At 40.9% G+C, this 17430-nt stretch overlaps 1 protein-coding gene across 2 annotated transcripts; it reads right to left on the bottom strand.

Moving 5' to 3' along the window:
• Window positions 1–113: 113 nt before the first annotated feature.
• Window positions 114–12597, bottom strand: LOC125787672 (CD209 antigen-like protein E). Of its 2 annotated transcripts, XM_049472243.1 has the most exons (7): window positions 12411–12597; window positions 6752–6871; window positions 5078–5302; window positions 5000–5035; window positions 4279–4421; window positions 377–483; window positions 114–276 (listed from the first exon to the last, which is right to left on the bottom strand). In XM_049472243.1, the coding sequence occupies exons 1-7, from the start codon at window positions 12514–12516 to the stop codon at window positions 138–140; spliced, it is 876 nt and encodes a 291-aa protein (XP_049328200.1). In that variant the 5' UTR covers window positions 12517–12597; the 3' UTR covers window positions 114–137. The 2 variants fall into 2 exon arrangements, 1 of the variants encoding a protein (XP_049328200.1); XR_007429471.1 differs by lacking the exons at window positions 114–276; window positions 4279–4421; window positions 5000–5035; ... (1 more) ...; window positions 6752–6871; window positions 12411–12597 and adding an exon at window positions 9535–9672 and having other exon boundaries at window positions 458–483.
• Between the last annotated feature and the right edge of the window lie 4833 nt (window positions 12598–17430).

Here is a 17430-nt window from a genome sequence, read left to right as displayed (position 1 = left end):
ATGAGTCTTTATAGAACACTCCTGTTTTCAGCAGATTCTTGTTTTTGTCTTTATTTAATTAAACACTTTTAAAAAGAGAAGTTATTCAGGAGTAACAAAAAGGGAATATTACACACTTCTCACACAATATCTACTCTTTATATTCTCTTTTCACAGATCCAAAAATACTGGCTATTACAGGGATAGTCATTCCAGTTATTCACAGGATCAGAACCAATGTCAGTTGTAACACAGTCCTCATCTCCATTACTGTTGGGTTGTCCAGGGTACCAGAACCTATCAGAGAGAAGGAGAGTATCAGAGTGTTTATCAGAGCAGTGAGGAGTGAGAGTCAGTAACTGCATCATGATCAGAGTTCAGTTCAGGAGTCTCTTACCCAGTGATCAGTTCTGATCCGTCCACCCATTTCCAGTCCCCCTCTGTTTCAGCGTCACCCAGACCAATCCAAATCCACTGACCTTTTCTCAATGTGTTAATGAAGTCCTGTTGAAATACAATAACTGCTTACACATTTCCAACAACCCACCTCTCACCAGGGCCGCTGCTAAGGTTTTGGAGGCCCTAAGCATAACTGGTCATTAGTCAATAGGTAGGCTACTCTGTTTATTAATTTTTTATTAAAGTCACTAAAAATCTTCAAACTACACTACTACTATTTGCAAACGTGCCACGTGCCTTGCAATACCCAGATTAGTTTCTAGTTAAGCGTTTAAAGCTACCAAATCAGCAAAGCCAACGTAACTATCTCAGGCAATACCACTGAACATGAAGTAATCAAAACTATTTAAACCTTTATCATCGAAGTTACTCACCAGAAAGGGATGCATGGGCCTCATCTTTCTGCTTCTTTTTCTTCTTCTCAGCTCCAGACTCAAACCGTCGCTTCATAGTTGAATTACCATTTAGTAGCAACTTCGCGCGGTGAACTTGTCTCCTGCCAAACTCAAGTGGCGTTGCTACTTTAGTTAGGACTAAGGTTGCCAGATAAGTTACGATTTTTCATCCTATTTGTTTATTTTATTTTAAGTTTTTAACTTACACAAATATTGCACTGGACAAGTTTTTGTATAAGAATGGCCACATACACTTTAAAAATGGTTAAACATGCGCAAGATTTAGCGCCTCCATGCATTTTTTGATTATTTATTTGACTGGAAAATGTCACATCTGGCAACAACCAACAGAGCAAACCGAGCCGTGCCATTTCAGGCAATAGGGGTGGGGGCATTATATTATGCACAAAAATAATAACGTGCCGCTTTTAAGTAGTAGAGTAGGTGCCCCATGCAATGTTTAAAGACAAAAAAGATGAGCGTATCATAAATAATTCACATTGGGTTTTAAATTTAATAATGTCATAATTTCAACACATTTCATTCTCAGTCAATTTGGCTCCCTGCAACTGCTAAATGGTTGAGGCCTAACGCTGGCTGCGTTGTCTGCGTATGCAGAGCGGCGGCCCTGCCTCTCACAAAATGTTTGCTGTGTCTCCCAGCATAGTCTCAAGAGAATGGAAGAGATAACAGAACCCACGAAGAGCTGGTAGCTGCTCCTTTATCTGAGGAGGACCATGAGGAGCACTGCCAGAGCCCTATAAATGGACAGTGTGGGGCCTCAGGTGGACAGAGTGTGTGGGCAGTTCCTGAATAATAAAGGCATAGATGGCATTAACTGTTCCCCAGACCTCAATCCAACTGAGACCTTCTGGGAATGTACAGTGGTATAAAAAAGTTTGGGCACCCCTGACCATTTTCATGATTTTCCTTTATAAATTATTCAAATGTTCAGATCAGCAACTAGTTAAATATATCATATAGCAGACGAACACGGCGATATTTAAGAAGTGAAATTAAGTTTATAGGATTTACAGAAAGTGTGCAATAGTTATTTAAACAAAAATAGGCAAGTGCATACATTTGGGCATCCTTGTCATTTTATTGATTTGAGTACTTTTATCACTAATTATTGGAACACAAAAAATTGTTTGGAAAGCCCATTGACCCTTGACCTACATAGACAAGTGAATCCAAATATGAGAAAGGCATAAGGTGCCAATTTCAAAGACAAACACTTAAAGCTACACACAGTAAAATATGTAAAATATCATGCTGTAGTGTTGTGTGGTTAGTGCAGGTACTGGAAATCTAGTTCAAGTTGAAGGTCTCATGGATTTCAGTCAATATCAGAAGATTCTTGAGAACCATGTTTAAGAATCAGTGAGAAAGTTGAAGTTAAAGCGCCGGGGCTGGATACTTCAACAAGACAACGACCCTAAACACTAAACACTGCTCACAATCTACTAAATCATTGGGTTGGGAAAGCTAACGTTTATAAGATCTGTTTTCAGAACGCTCTCTGAAATATACAGTAACTTTAGTCAGGCTTTAATTTTCTGTGAATACAAACCAGACATTAATCAGACACTAATAATTCCATTTCAACCTTTTCTGACAACAGAAATCAGTACCATGTAATATGAAGTAATAAGTTCACTTTGTAATATGACCTGTAAATGGATTTATCTAACAAATAAAGAGATGCACAGAAAATGTTGCATTTAGTTTATTTTTTTTTGCAGTTTACTGTAATTCCACAAATGTTGTAAGTCACTATACATACAGTGATGTACTGCTTTACAGTGGAATCAGTTTACAGCTAATAACCATCTAAAGCTAAAAGAAAGAGTTCATCAAAGCAAATACACTCAAAACAACTTTAAACAATCTAACACCCCAAACTGTAACACTACAAAGTTATCTACTGGTGGAAGAGATACGCAAATATAAAAGAACACTTTCCCCTTACAAAAAGTCCTAGTTCTCACTGCCTTTATTAAAAAGATAGGGGATAAAAAGCCCTTCAAGAATATTCTGAAATTATTTTATTTAATTGACATACAAAAAAATCTACTTTAAGGCAGAGCAAAGAAAAAGAATAAATCAAACAGAGGAAGGAAAAAGTGTGGCTGTTATTATCACTAGCTGTAGCTGTAGCAGTGAATCCTGAAATACATAAACTCTTCTCAAACAATTTCTACTCTTTATAATCTTTTTTCACAGATCCAAGCCGACCACTTATTACAGGGAAAAGTAGCCCATTTCCTCACAGGATCAGACCCATAGTCGTATACAACACAGTTACTGGAAATGCCAGGTTCTCCAGGGTACCAGAACCTATCAGAGAGAAGGAGAGTATCAGAGTGTTTATCAGAGCAGTGAGGAGTGAGAGTCAGTAACTGCATCATGATCAGAGTTCAGTTCAGGAGTCTCTTACCCAGTGATCAGTTCTGATCCGTCCACCCATTTCCAGACCCCCTCTGTTTTACCGCCACTCAGACCAATCCAAACCTTCCGATCTTTTCTCAATGTGTTAATGAAGACCTGTTGAAGTACAATAACTGCTTACACATTTCCAACAAACCACTTCTCTTTCTCTTCATACTTTATTATCTTTTTTCACCTTGTTCTTAAATGATCAGGACCCCACAGGATAGACCACCACAGAGCAGCTATTGTTGGTTGGTGGGTCATTTATTCTCAGCACTGCAGTGACTGTACTGGTATGGTGGTGGTGTATGAGGTGTGTGTTGTGTTGAGTTGATATGAAAGGATCAGACGCAGCAGTGCTGCAATGAGCGTCACTTCTGCACTGAAAATAGTTCATCAACCAGAAACAGATGGACTATTCAGGTCTAAGAAGCTGCTGTTTGAGTTAAATGACGGGAGCCCCTGATTGTAAGACCATTTTTATCGATGATAGCCACATGTGATTGGTTAAGTTATTTGGTGGCATCTGTGAGTCTTCACAAACACACACAGTGTAGTGATCACACAAAGAGGAGATTGGAACTTTTTTGTCTAAATAAGAGGGTCTTTGAATTTTGCAATATCTAATTTATGTTTAATTGAGTATAAAATATCTCACAAAAGTGATTACATCGCTCATATTTTTATATATATTGTTTTGTGTATTTTTATGGGACAACACCATAGAGGCTGCTGAGTGTGAGGGAAGCTGGACACGGAGGAGTACATATCTGCTGCAAGTATGTCTCTGGATCTAAACCCAATTGAGCACCTGTGGGACATCCTCAAACAGACGGAGGAGGAGTACATGGTCTCTAACATCCATCAGAAAAGAAAGAAAATTCCTGTGGCAACCTGTGCCGCTCTGTTGAAGTGATGTCCCAAGAGAGTTAAGATAAACAGTATTAAACAGTTTTAAACTCTCTCTCTCTCTCTTTCTCTCTCTCTCTCTCTCTCTCTCTCTCTCTCTCACCTGTTCTTCTCTGCTGTTGATGATCACCAGGTCTGCTCCTCTCTCTCTGCAGTCGTTTCTGCTCTTACTCCAGATCTTCTTCTCAGTAGAGACGTAGTAAAGACTGGAGCTGAAGTAGATCCACCCGTCTCTAACTGCTTTATCTATGGATGAAACACAAAAGCAATGCATTATGAGAAAACACCTGTGGTCACTTCTGGGTCACAAGTGTTTGATGCTCTTCACAGTAAAACATTTTAACTCTTTTCTCTGGTTTATATGATTACGATTCTGAGAGATGTGAAACAGAGCTGCCAGAAAGAAATGAGACACAAATGTGTGAGTTAACCTGAAAGAACGTACAATTCAGACTTTACAGGTAAGATACAGATTTAATGGAACACTTAAGATTTAAGGCTGTGATTCTGGTTTCAGTGCAACAACGCTGATAAAAGTTTGAACGTAGAAAACTAAAAAATGATCCGAATGAATAAAAAGTGCAAGTGTAGACAAATTGCAAATTACTGCATCTGAATATGGAACTGAATGCACGAATGCACGTTTGCACTTGATGAACACCTTCAAATAGCTCTTTACGAGTACAACACGTTGTGGCTTAAATGTAACTCCATAGTGTAACGATGTGAAATGATTTAGTGGCACAACTCTGTACCAGTTTAACCTGAAACCAGTGTTTGAATGGTGTTCCTAATAAAGTGATTAAGTACAAGTAATCACTAACCCACTTCAGAAAACCTTTTCTGGAGCCCATCTCTCTCTGCCTGTAACTGGTCTCTCTCTGCAGTCAGGTTGGTGTTACTGGTCTGTAACTGGTCTCTCTCTGCAGTCAGGTTGGTGTAACTGGTCTGTAACTGGTCTCTCTCTGCAGTCAGGTTGGTGTAACTGGTCTGTAACGGGTCTCTCTCTGCAGCCAGGTGGTTGAACTGGATCCACAGCACTGTGATGGCAGTCAGCAGGAGAACACACAGCAGACCCAGACCCACTGCAGCCAGTCTGTAGCGTCTGCTTCCTGCAGAGCGACTCTCTATGAGGAAACACAGATACATGAACTTTACTCATAGAAACAGCAAGTACACTCTTATGGGATAGCATTATGTAAATTGATCATGAAGGGTTGTCTCAGGGAAAAGCTTGGGAACGCCCACACCTTTATAAGTGGTGAAACTGAACACTGGTCAGTGTGCTCATGGCAAGGTGGTGTAAATTATGGGAATTGGAGTAAGGTCTAATAGTAGTGCAGATGAATGGGACATTCCATATCTGAAGCTGTTTACAGACATTTAACATCCCTCAGTCCACAGTGTCACGTGTGTGCAGAGAATACATAATAGACGGCAGTAGGGTTGGCCGGAATCTATTTTATTCAAATCGTCATAGCGTATCTCTTACAGATTTTCCATTTTCCATTTCCATTTTACTGGACCTTTTAATGTGCATGTCTGGGAGGGACTGGCGACCAACACAGTCCAACACATGAGGACGAGAGTAGCTAACCAAGAACCAGGGGTTCGCGTCACCCGACCATTCTGAGACTCTTGCTAGCTGCAGAAACTGGGACAAATGGGTCAATAGGCTCAACCTGTGCTGGTTCAGCCAACAGCTTCCTTGGTCACTGCCACTAGTGACCAATGACTAAATGGAGGCTGTATTGAGAACATTGGAACCTCTCCATGTGCAGCGCTTTTGGCCATCGGCCATCCAAGAGTATGACCCAGGTCTGGCCAGCCCTGCAGCACCCTCAGGTTTGATGGTGAAAACCGCTGACCTGAATGCCTGCTCAATGCCTTTGACTGCACCACAACCACTTATCCACCACCCAACAGCACCTGTGAACAGCCGCATTGCTGCCCTGGGCTGTATGGAAAGGAGGACCGGAACCGTCACTCCTTTACCTTCAGCTCTGGCTTTCAGCTCCAGACACCAGGGCCCGTCTCATCCATGTCCCTGGTGGGTAAAATCCTAGAAGAGGGGAATGTCTTGGGGCAAGGCAAGAGGGCTTACCCTGACGCCACGGCCCTGGTCAGGGGTGCCAAGCAAAGCGAAATAGACTGAATAGCCGAACTGGGCTCATTTATAGGCCGGGACTGTTTTACTTTCTACGTAAAAAATGTTAAAGAGATACAGATACAGGCCTTACATCTGTGTACGTGAACCATCTATAAAGCCAAATCCGATCGGAGCAAAAAAATTGGATTAGAGCAATGAGCAATGTGGTAATGTGAACGTAGCCTCAGACCACTACCATACATCTGTCACTGCTGTCAAGTACACGTTTATCAGTAGGAGATACCTGTGTTCACTGTTTAACTTCCCAAGAACCGGTAATTCACTGATATTCTCTACAACACAATACAGTGGTGAACTGCTTGTTCTTTTTTATCACCAGAACAGTTAAAATTTCACAAAGAATAGAGTTTCTACAGAGTACAGCTCAGTATTTTACTATTATACTAATTTCAGTTAGCAATAGTACCTGCTTGTTGTGTCTTCAGGATCTTTATCGTGTTGGTGTCCTCCATCTCTGTGTTGGGGTCATGACCTCTAACAGCGTCTGCACTCTCGTAGATATCCACCACCATCTCCACTTTATCTCCTCTGTTCATCTCCTCAGATCCAATCACATCCTCATAAACACTCAGAGACATGTCTAATCTCTAAAAGACTGAAACACTGAATTACTGCGTCTCTGTAGAAACACTACAGCAGTGCTGCACCTCTCGGCTACTTTAACTACAATAGTGCTGTTAATAAGTGCTAAAGTGACACGTATAGTTTCCTGTCTGAGCTGAAGGTGTGAAAACAGCAGAGCTCTCATGCTCTTTACTAAAGCTGATCTTAATCTCTCATACACGACTACATTTATGAAATTACAATATAAACTGAGTATAACTTCTTTATGTATGTTGATGTGTTTATATTTCCATGCACAGTTCTGAAGGCCCAGTTCATCCATCACTCCACATTTCTAATGAGTGTTTTATCCACTGTTTCTCACACTGATCAGCAGCAGCAGTTTGATTCTCTCTCATAGATGAACTGAAGACATCAACTGTTCCATTCAGAAAACTGAGAGAAACATATTCACTAAACTGAGCTCTGAAAATCCAGTATTTGCTCAGAGTTTCATAATCCTGTCAGGATCTTTAGTCTGGATTAGAAACAACTTTTTGGGTGTGACGTCATGATCAATCCACTAGAGGGAGCCAATCAGCAGCTTAAATGCTGGATCTGAGGCTGATCAATGATTTACAGTCTGCAGTAAAACTACAGATTAAAATATTTTATTAATCTTGGTGGTGTCTCTGGACAGATCTAGATAATAAAAATAAAGGAGTAATTTATTGTAAAAAAATAATTAACAGTAAAATATTGTGGAATTAAATACGGAGTAGAGTGTGAATAAGTGTTTCTGCCGGTGGAGCCGCCACGATTCTCTGTGTAACAGTGAGAAAGACACAGTCTCAGATACGTCTCAGCTCCATCCTCTAACCAGCGCTGTTTACTCAGAAACTGAAAACTTCATAAAGCTTTGTCTCGATCGTTCAGTCTGAGACGCTTCATCTGAAAGAGGGTTCTCTGCTCTGCGTCTCTGAAAACCTGTTTATTATTATAATCACACATCCAGCACATGAGCACAGTCACAGTTTGTACAGTTTGGATATTGATGCTCTAATGAAGGTTTTCAGAAGCTCCACCCTGAGATAAAGGCTGGGTTTGGGGTTTAGTGAGGATCTGGACCAGTTCAGCTGCAGAGAGACGGTAGGAGAATGGTTTGTGCTGCTGCTGTGCTGAGTGTGTGGCTCCATGTTAATTAGCTTGTGTATAATTGGATGTTTTTGTAGTTGTTATTGGAAGTTATACAGGTTTTAAGGGTCTGACCTAAAGCAGAGTGTTAAGGAGTGCATTTACATTCAGTAGCTGTATCACCATCAGCAGCCGGAGTCCGAGAGAGGACAATTGTCTGTGTTTTCAGCTCAGGTGTCTGTTGGCTGATGTATCAGATCTGGGGATCGTGCTTTCTTCTAAGTGTGTTGACTGACTAGTGTTTGGGTAGTTGGACTTACAAATTGCATAGACATTTGAGTAAAATTTGGAATAAATTATTAAGTTCAGTTGCTGTGCACTTACGGAGTGTTTGCATTTGCACGTCTGTGTCAGCAGTTTAAAGTAAGTCAATGCATTCATTAGGAGGGATGTCCAAAAACATTTTAACATAACGGGTTGGTTTCCCAAAAAGAGGTTAAGCATATTCTTGTACTGCACAAAATTTGTGATTGAGATTTTTTCACTAAAAGTAAAAACTGTGTATGACTAAGATTAATCAGAATGAATAACAGTGAAATGAGTCTTTATAGAACACTCCTGTTTTCAGCAGATTCTTGTTTTTGTCTTTATTTAATTAAACACTTTTAAAAAGAGAAGTTATTCAGGAGTAACAAAAAGGTAATATACACACTTCTCACACAATATCTACTCTTTATATTCTCTTTTCACAGATCCAAATCAACTGATGATAACAGGGATAATCATTCCAGTTCTTCACAGGATCAGACCCAAAGCCGTATAAACCACAGTCCTCATCTTCGTAATCATCGGGTTGTCCAGTTCCCCAGAACCTATCAGAGAGAAGGAGAGTATCAGAGTGTTTATCAGAGCAGGGAGGAGTAGAGCCCAATTTAAACGTCTTCGTCAAACCTACGCTGTAGCTCAACGCACACCTCCCTGCAACTACGCATGGCGCGACGCAGACAGTCATAGCTGTGATTGGTCCACCGGGCATCACATCCTCTCCCACACAATCCAGCCTTCGTAGTTTAAACTGCAGAGCGACGCAGAGCTGCTGATATTCACACGCAGAAATATAAATGTGCCCCACTACACTCCACAGGATACAGCGTAGGTTCAATGCAGAAGTATAAATTGGGCTTAAGAGTCAGTAACTGCATCATGATCAGAGTTCAGTTCAGGAGTCTCTTACCCAGTGATCAGTTCTGATCCGTCCACCCATTTCCAGACCCCCTCTGTTTCAGCGTCACTCAGACCAATCCAAACCACCTGACCTTTTCTCAATGTGTTAATGAAGACCTGTTGAAGTACAATAACTGCTTACTCATTTCCAACAACCCAGACGTCTCTCACACAACCACACACACACACAGTTTTCTATGATTATTGCACAGATATTTCACTAACAGAAATATTTAAACAATGTAGATCCCCCCCCCCCCCCTCTCTCTCTCTCTCTCTCTCTCTCACCTGTTCTTCTCTGCTGTTGATGATCACCAGGTCTGATCCTCTCTCTCTGCAGTCGTTTCTGCTCTCACTCCAGATCTTCTTCTCAGTAGAGACGTAGTAAAGACTGGAGCTGAAGTAGATCCACCCATCTCTAACTGCTTTATCTATGGATGAAACACAAAAGCAATGCATTATGAGAAAACACCTGTGGTCACTTCTAGGTCACGATTTCTTGATGCTCTTCACAGTAAAATACTTTTTAACTCTCTTCTCTTGTCTATATGATTACAATTCTGAGAGGTGTGAAACAGAGCTGTCAGAACTTGTCAGAACTGACACAAACATGTAAGTTAACCTGAAAGAATGTAGAGTGATAGAATGTTGTGATTCTGGTTTCAGTGCAACAGCACTGATAAAAGTTTAAATGTAGGAAACTAAAAGTTGATCTGAATAATTGATTTATTCAGATCAACTTTTAGTTTCCTACATTTAAACTTTTATCAGTGCTGTTGCACTGAAACCAGAATCACAACCATAAAGTGTTCCATTAAACCTGTATTTTACCTGTAAAGTCTGAATTGTAGATACATTCTTTCAAATGTGCAAATGTAGAAAAAATTCAAAATTCTGCGTCTGCATATAAAAATGAATGCATTTAGACTTGTTTCATATTTGCACTTGATAAACCCTCAAATAACACTTTACGAGTACAACACATTGTGGCTTCAATCTAACTCCATAGTGTAAATTTGTGGAATGTTTTAGGGGCACAACTCTACCAGTTTACCCTCACACCAGTGTTGGTGTTCCTAATAAAGTGATTAAAAGCTGCAATTAATCACTAACCCAGTTCAGAAAGCCTTGTGTGGAGCCCGTCTCTCTCTGCCTGTAACTGGTCTCTCTCTGCAGTCAGGTTGGTGTTACTGGTCTGTAACTGGTCTCTCTCTGCAGTCAGGTTGGTGTAACTGGTCTGTAACTGGTCTCTCTCTGCAGTCAGGTGGTTGAACTGGATCCACAGCACTGTGATGGCAGTCAGCAGGAGAACACACAGCAGACCCAGACCCACTGCAGCCAGTCTGTAGCGTCTGCTTCCTGCAGAGCGACTCTCTATGAGGAAACACAGATACATGAACTTTACTCATAGAAATAATAAGTACACTGAAATGCCAAAAGTCATGGGACAGCAATATGTAAGTTGATCATGAAGGGTTGCCTCAGGGAAAGGCTTCGACCTGCTCCCAATCTGTTAAAACCACCCCTTTCTACATTTGTGCACAAAAACTTCACTTGCACAAAAAGTAGCTGTTATATAATGGACAAAAAAATTGTTCAGAGTGCACACATTTTCTTTTTTGTGCTTGCGAGTTCCACAGTTGAAAAAACTGGCTGTTTTTTTTTTCTTCACCTGGTGTTTTTGCTCCCCAGACTTGTGACATTGATGTGACGCCATAGACCAGCGAACAACACAGTCCTGAGGACAAGGGCGGCTGGCCAGAAGCCAGATGTTGACACTATCCGTCCAGACTGAGACTCCTGCTAGCTGCAGAACCTTGGGTCAGACCTAACTGAGAACATGGTAGCCAGTAAGTGAGCACTGTGATGGTAGTCAGCAGGAGAAAACACAGCAGACCCAGACCCACTGCAGTCACCCAGGTCTCGCCAGCCCTGCAGTGGCCTCAGCCTTTTCCTCCTCCGTGGAAAATGGGAAAAAGGGCAATAACTGCTGCCCCAAATCCCTGCTCAAAGCCACTGGCTGCACCTGTAACCACTTTTCCTGCACACAACAGCCTCTGTGAACATGTGGCCGCATTAACGTCCCAGGCTGTCCGAGAGAGTGTACCAGGACAGGACATTTGTAACCCTGTCCTGTTTGCATCCATGACCCTGGTGGCTGAAATCCTAGAAGAGGGGAGTCTTACAGGGAATAACAAGAGAACCGCAGACCCACTCCCACACAACGACACTGGTTAGGGGTATCCAGCTGAAGCAAATTGAACTGATTAACCCAGCTGGGCACATTTATAAGCTGTGATAATATGCAGATCAGTCAAACAATAATACTACCCCCTGCTGACGTCTAACCATCTGCGTCTCACCGCTATCAGAGGCACACTTCTGCTGCTGAAACTCAACCAAGCCCTTCTGCCCTGCCTCTAAACCCATACATCACCCAGTGCCCCTCCCAAACTACCCCTCCCATTTTTAGTATTTTTCAAATATGAGCTGAGGGCTGAGTCGACTAAAATTAGGGGGTTTAGTTACCCTTTATGTCTGCTTGGGTGTGGTGGAGGGCAACTTTATTTGATAAAGGTATGTTTTAGTTCCTGTGTTTGTGTCTCTCTCTACTGCTTCCTGTTTATCAGGTCCACATGGGTGCACATCTATCCCCATATGGTACAAAATAAACAATGCTAATGTATATAATTTAACAAGTTAACAGAGTCTTACTTTCTCACACCCACATTTCACTGGTTTCTGACCTAAGAAGGCCTATTGGCTGGAATTCTTTCTTTTGTAGGCTTTTCTTAAACAAGCAGTGACACTGGTCTCTGACACACTTGCTCCAGCACCACACACACTCTTACACCACTACCATACATAACTGCTGTCAAGTACACTTATCAGTATGAGATACCTGAGTTTACTGAGAACTTCCCAAGAACCTGTGATTTACTGATATTCTCTACAACACAATACAGTGGTGATCTGATAGCTACAGTGTAGTAATTCTGCTGCTTGTTCTTTATTATCACCAGAAAATCACTTCCTTAAAGACTAGAGTTTCTACAGAGTACAGCTCATTTATTATACAACAAATTTAGTTACAGTACCTGCTTGTTGTGTCTTCAGGATCCTCATCATGTTGGCGTCCTCCACCTCAGTGTCGGGGTCGAGGCCTCTAACAGCGTCTGAACTCTCATATATAACCACCGTTATCTCGTCTCGATCTGCTCTGTTCAGCTCCTCAAAATAGATCAGATCCTCATAAACACTCAGAGACATGTCTAATCTCTAAAAGACTGAAACACTGAATTACTGCGTCTCTGTAGAAACACTACAGCAGTGCTGCACCGCTCGGCTACTTTAACTAAAATAATGCTGTTAATAAAGGAAGTGTCCAAGTGACATCAACAGTTTCCTGTATATAGCTGTCTGAGCTGAAGGTGTGAAAACAGCAGAGCTCTCCTGCTCTTTATTAAAGCTGATCTTAATCTCTCATACACGACTACATTTATGAGATTAAAATATAAACTGAATATAACTTCTTTATGTATGTTTATGTGTTTATATTTCCATGCGCGGTTCTGAACGTCCAGTTCATCCATCACTCCACATTTCTAATGAGTGTTTTATCCACTGTTTCTCACACTGATCAGCAGCAGCAGTTTGATTCTTTCACATAGATGAACTGAAGACATCAACTGTTCCATTCAGAAAACTGAGAGAAACATATTCACTAAACTGAGCTCTGAGTTTCATAATCCTGTCAGGATCTTCAGTCAGGATTAGAAACGGGTTGAGTTTGGGTGTGACGTCATGATAAATCCACTAGAGGGAGCCAATCAGCAGCTTAAATGCTGGATCTGAGGCTGGTCGGTGATCTACAGTTTGCAGTAAAATTACAGATTAAAATATTTTATTAATCTTTGTGGTGTCTCTGGACAGGTCTAGATAATAAAAATAAAGGAGTAATTTATTGTAAAAAAATAATTAACAGTAAAATATCGTAGAATTAAATACAGATTAGAGGGTGAATAAGGGTTTCTGCTGGTGGAGCCGCCACGATTCTCTGTGTAACAGTGAGAAAAACACAGTCTCAGATACGTCTCAGCTCCATCCTCTAACCAGCGCTGTTTACTCAGAAACTGAAAACTTCATAAAGCTTTGTCTCGATCGTTCAGTCTGAGCCGCTTCATCTGAAAGAGGGTTCTCTGCTCTGCATCTCTGAAAACCTGTTTATTATTATAATCACACATCCAGCACATGAGCACAGTTACAGTTTGTACAGTTTGGATATTGATGCTCTAATGAAGGTTTTCAGAAGCTCCACCCTGAGATAAAGGCTGGGTTTGGGGTTCAGTGAGGATCTGGACCAGTTCAGCTGCAGAGAGACTGTAGGAGAATGGTTTGTGCTGCTGCTGTGCTAGAGCTTTGATTCTCTGCCCGAACCCGACCTGACCCAAGGACCGACCCGAAATTCCTCGGGCCGGGTCGGGCTCCAGAAAATAGTCCGAGATGTAGGCATCTGTTTTCTAATTAAATTTTTATTTGATAAAAAGCTCTGGTGTGATAATCACAATGTTGCTAAGTAACCAATTATTATTGTTCATGAAAGCGAACGAAATAGCGAAAACTGAAAGTGAAAAAACATTTGTGTTAACTGAATCTAATAAAAACTGTAAATAAAAGGAACTAACTTAACTAACTTAAATTAACTGAAAGTACTGATAGAACACCCTCATTTTCGTATTTAATTTACTTATAAGCGCTGTTGTACAGCGGGCGGTGTTGTGCCGATTCTTTTCGCGAAGCGGAGTCGGATTCAGCAGGGAGTCGGATACGGCACAGCAGCGGCAGCGCGCGGCACCTCGTGGTCCGTGGCGTTTGTTCTCGTTTAAAGCGCTCGCGCTAGCCGCGAAATACGACAGAAAACACTGAGAAACTGCAGAATTATGTATGGGATTACAATATGAGCGCGAGGCAGATGAAAAAGAAACAGGAGATTCAGTGTGTGAGAACCTTTACCCTAGCCCATACCAGAACTCAAATCTATCTCTCTCTCTTTCTCTTTCTCGTTTCTTAGATTGATCTCTCTGATGAGATGTGTGAAAACTAATAAAAACTATCAAGCCCACTCTAAAAACAAATTAAAACTTGAACTGAACTGTAGGAGAAAAAAACAAAACAAAATTAAATTAATTAGCTCTGGGCGCTAGTGAACGCCTCCGCGTTTGACTCGCAGCACTGTGTGTAGCTGTTCTTAAAAATCATTTTAATGAAATAATAGTTCTATGCTTCTATGTTACAGTGTTAATTAACATAATTCTGATTATATTTCGCTCATTCAGACAGTCCATAAACAGACAGGATCCAGTCGGGCTCGGGCTCATAATGACAGTTTATGGTTCGGGCAGAACGTGCACGGGCTCGGCTGGGTCGGGTCTGATTTTTTGGGCCGATCTAAGCTCTATGCTGTGCTGAGTGTGTGACTTCATGTTAATTAGCTTGTGTATAATTGGATGTTTTTGTAGTTGTTATTGGAAGTTATACAGGTTTTAAGGGTCTGACCTAAAGCAGAGTGTTAAGGAGGGTATTTACATTCAGTAGCTGTATCACCATCAGCAGCCGGAGTCCGAGAGAGAACAATTGTCTGTGTTTTTAGCTCAGGTGTCTGTTGGCTGATGTATCAGATCTGGGGATCTGGTGCTTTCTTCTGAGTGTGTTGACTGCCTAGTGATTGGGTAGTTGGACTTACAAATTGCGTAGAAATTGGGTTACAATTTAGAATAAATACTTAAGCATAGTACCTGTCCATTTAGAGTGTGTGCATTTGCACGTCTGTGTCAGCAGTTTAAAGTAAGTCAATGCATTCATTAGGAGGGATGTCCAAAAACATTTTAACATAATGGGTTGGTTTCCCAAAAAGAGGTTAAGCATATTCTTGTACTGCACAAAATTTGTGATTGAGATTTTTCACTAAAAGTAAAAACTGTGTATGACTAAGATTAATCAGAATGAATAACAGTGAAATGAGTCTTTATAGAACACTCCTGTTTTCAGCAGATTCTTGTTTTTGTCTTTATTTAATTAAACACTTTTAAAAAGAGAAGTTATTCAGGAGTAACAAAAAGGTAATATTACACACTTCTCACACAATATCTACTCTTTATATTCTCTTTTCACAGATCCAAAAATACTGGTTATTACAGGGATAATCAGCCCAGTTTTTCACAGGATCAAACCCAAAGCCGTATAAACCACAGTCCTCATCTCCGTAACTGTTGGGTTCTCCAGGGTACCAGAACCTATCAGAGAGAAGGAGAGTATCAGAGTGTTTATCAGAGCAGTGAGGAGTGAGAGTCAGTAACTGCATCATGATCGGAGTTCAGTTCAGGAGTCTCTTACCCAGTGATCAGTTCTGATCCGTCCACCCATTTCCAGACCCCCTCTGTTTCACCGTCACTCAGACCAATCCAAACCCACTGACGTTTTCTCAATGTGTTAATGAAGACCTGTTGAAGACATGTCATCATTTGAGCATTTAAAATTATTCTATAAGAACCAGCACTCTTCCACCTGTAGGAAACCTGTGAGATCAACAGCACTTAACTGTGCTCTTCTAACTGTATTCAATTGTGTTCTTCTAATCATATTCTTCTAACTCAGTTCTTCTGACTGGACTCTTCTTCACTGAATTTGTGTTTTAAACACAGTCCACAGTCCGTCTTATTAGCTGCACTGATCATATAGGACACTGTAGTTCTATAATTACAGACAGTAGTCCCTCTATTTCTCTACATAATTTATTATCCTACTTTCACCCTGTTCTTCAATCTTCACAGAAAGTGGATGAGGCTATGATTTCAGTGGTTGTTTTTATTTTGTTCTCAACTAATTACACAATTTATATCAGTAAAGATTTTTAACTTCTCTTCTCAACCTTTCTTTCATCGAGATCCGGTGTGTGATTTACATTTTCCCAGTGTTTATGATCAGTGGAGCTAAAAAAATTAACAGTGGGAGTAGAAACAAAAAACTGTATGTAGTTTTACAGTGCTTTACAGGTAAATAAACTCTTACTGCTGCGATAAACATTACTAAACAGTTTAATACATCTCTCTCTCTCTCTCTCTCTCTCTCTCTCTCTCACCTGTTCCTCTCTGCTGTTGATGATCACCAGGTCTGATCCTCTCTTTCTGCAGTCGTTTCTGCTCTCAGTCCAGTTCTTCTTCTCAGTAGAGACGTAGTAAAGACTGGAGCTGAAGTAGATCCACACTGCCCTAACTGCTTTATCTATGGATGAAACACAAAAGCAATGCATTATGAGAAAACACCTGTGGTCACTTCTGGGTCACAAATGTTTGATGCTTTTCACCATAAAACATTTTAACTCTTTTCTCTGGTTTATATGATTACAATTCTGAGAGATGTGAAACAGAGCTGCCAGAAAGAAATGAGACAGAAATGTGTGAGTTAACCTGAAAGAACGTACAATTCAGACTTTACAGGTAAGATACAGATTTAAAGGAACACTTAAGAATTAAGGCTGTGATTCTGGTTTCAGTGCAACAATACTGATAAAAGTTTGAACATAGAAAACTAAAAAATTATCCGAATGAATAAAAAGTGCAAGTGTAGACAAATTGCAAATTACTGCATCTGAATATGGAACTGAATGCACTTAGACTGTTTTTATATTTGCACTTGATGAACACCTTAAAATAGCTCTTTGTGAGTACAACAGGTTGTGGATTAAATGTAACTCCATAGTGTAACGATGTGGAATGATTTAGATGTACAATTCTGTACCAGTTTAACCTCAAACCAGTGTTAGAATGGTGTTCCTAATAAAGTGATTAAAAACTGCAATTAATCACTAACCCAGTTCAGAACACCTTCTCTGGAGCCCGTCTCTCTCTGCAGTCAGGTTGGTGTTACTGGTCTGTAACTGGTCTCTCTCTGCAGTCAGGTTGGTGTAACTGGTCTGTAACTGGTCTCTCTCTGCAGTCAGGTTGGTGTAACTGGTCTGTAACTGGTCTCTCGCTGCAGTCAGGTGGTTGAACTGGATCCACAGCACTGTGATGGCAGTCAGCAGTAGAACACACAGCAGACCCAGACCCACTGCAGCCAGTCTGTAGCGTCTGCTTCCTGCTGAGCGACTCTCTATGAGGAAACACAGATACATGAACTTTACTC

Source organism: Astyanax mexicanus, chromosome 25 (genome assembly GCF_023375975.1).
Source record: "Astyanax mexicanus isolate ESR-SI-001 chromosome 25, AstMex3_surface, whole genome shotgun sequence".
In the NCBI taxonomy this organism is placed as follows: domain Eukaryota; kingdom Metazoa; phylum Chordata; class Actinopteri; order Characiformes; family Acestrorhamphidae; genus Astyanax; species Astyanax mexicanus.
This window is presented reverse-complemented; position numbering and strand designations above follow the sequence as displayed.

Coding starts and splice junctions, on each gene's coding strand:
- LOC125787672 (XM_049472243.1), bottom strand. CDS start 12,516: ATGTCTCTGAGTGTTTATGAGGATCTGATCTATTTTGAGGAGCTGAAC. Junction 4,422..4,999: donor GAAAAGGTTTTCTGAAGTGG/GTTAGTGATTAC, acceptor TTTCATCCATAG/ATAAAGCAGTTAGAGACGGG. Junction 484..4,278: donor TCAACAGCAGAGAAGAACAG/GTGAGAGAGAGA, acceptor GTATTTCAACAG/GACTTCATTAACACATTGAG.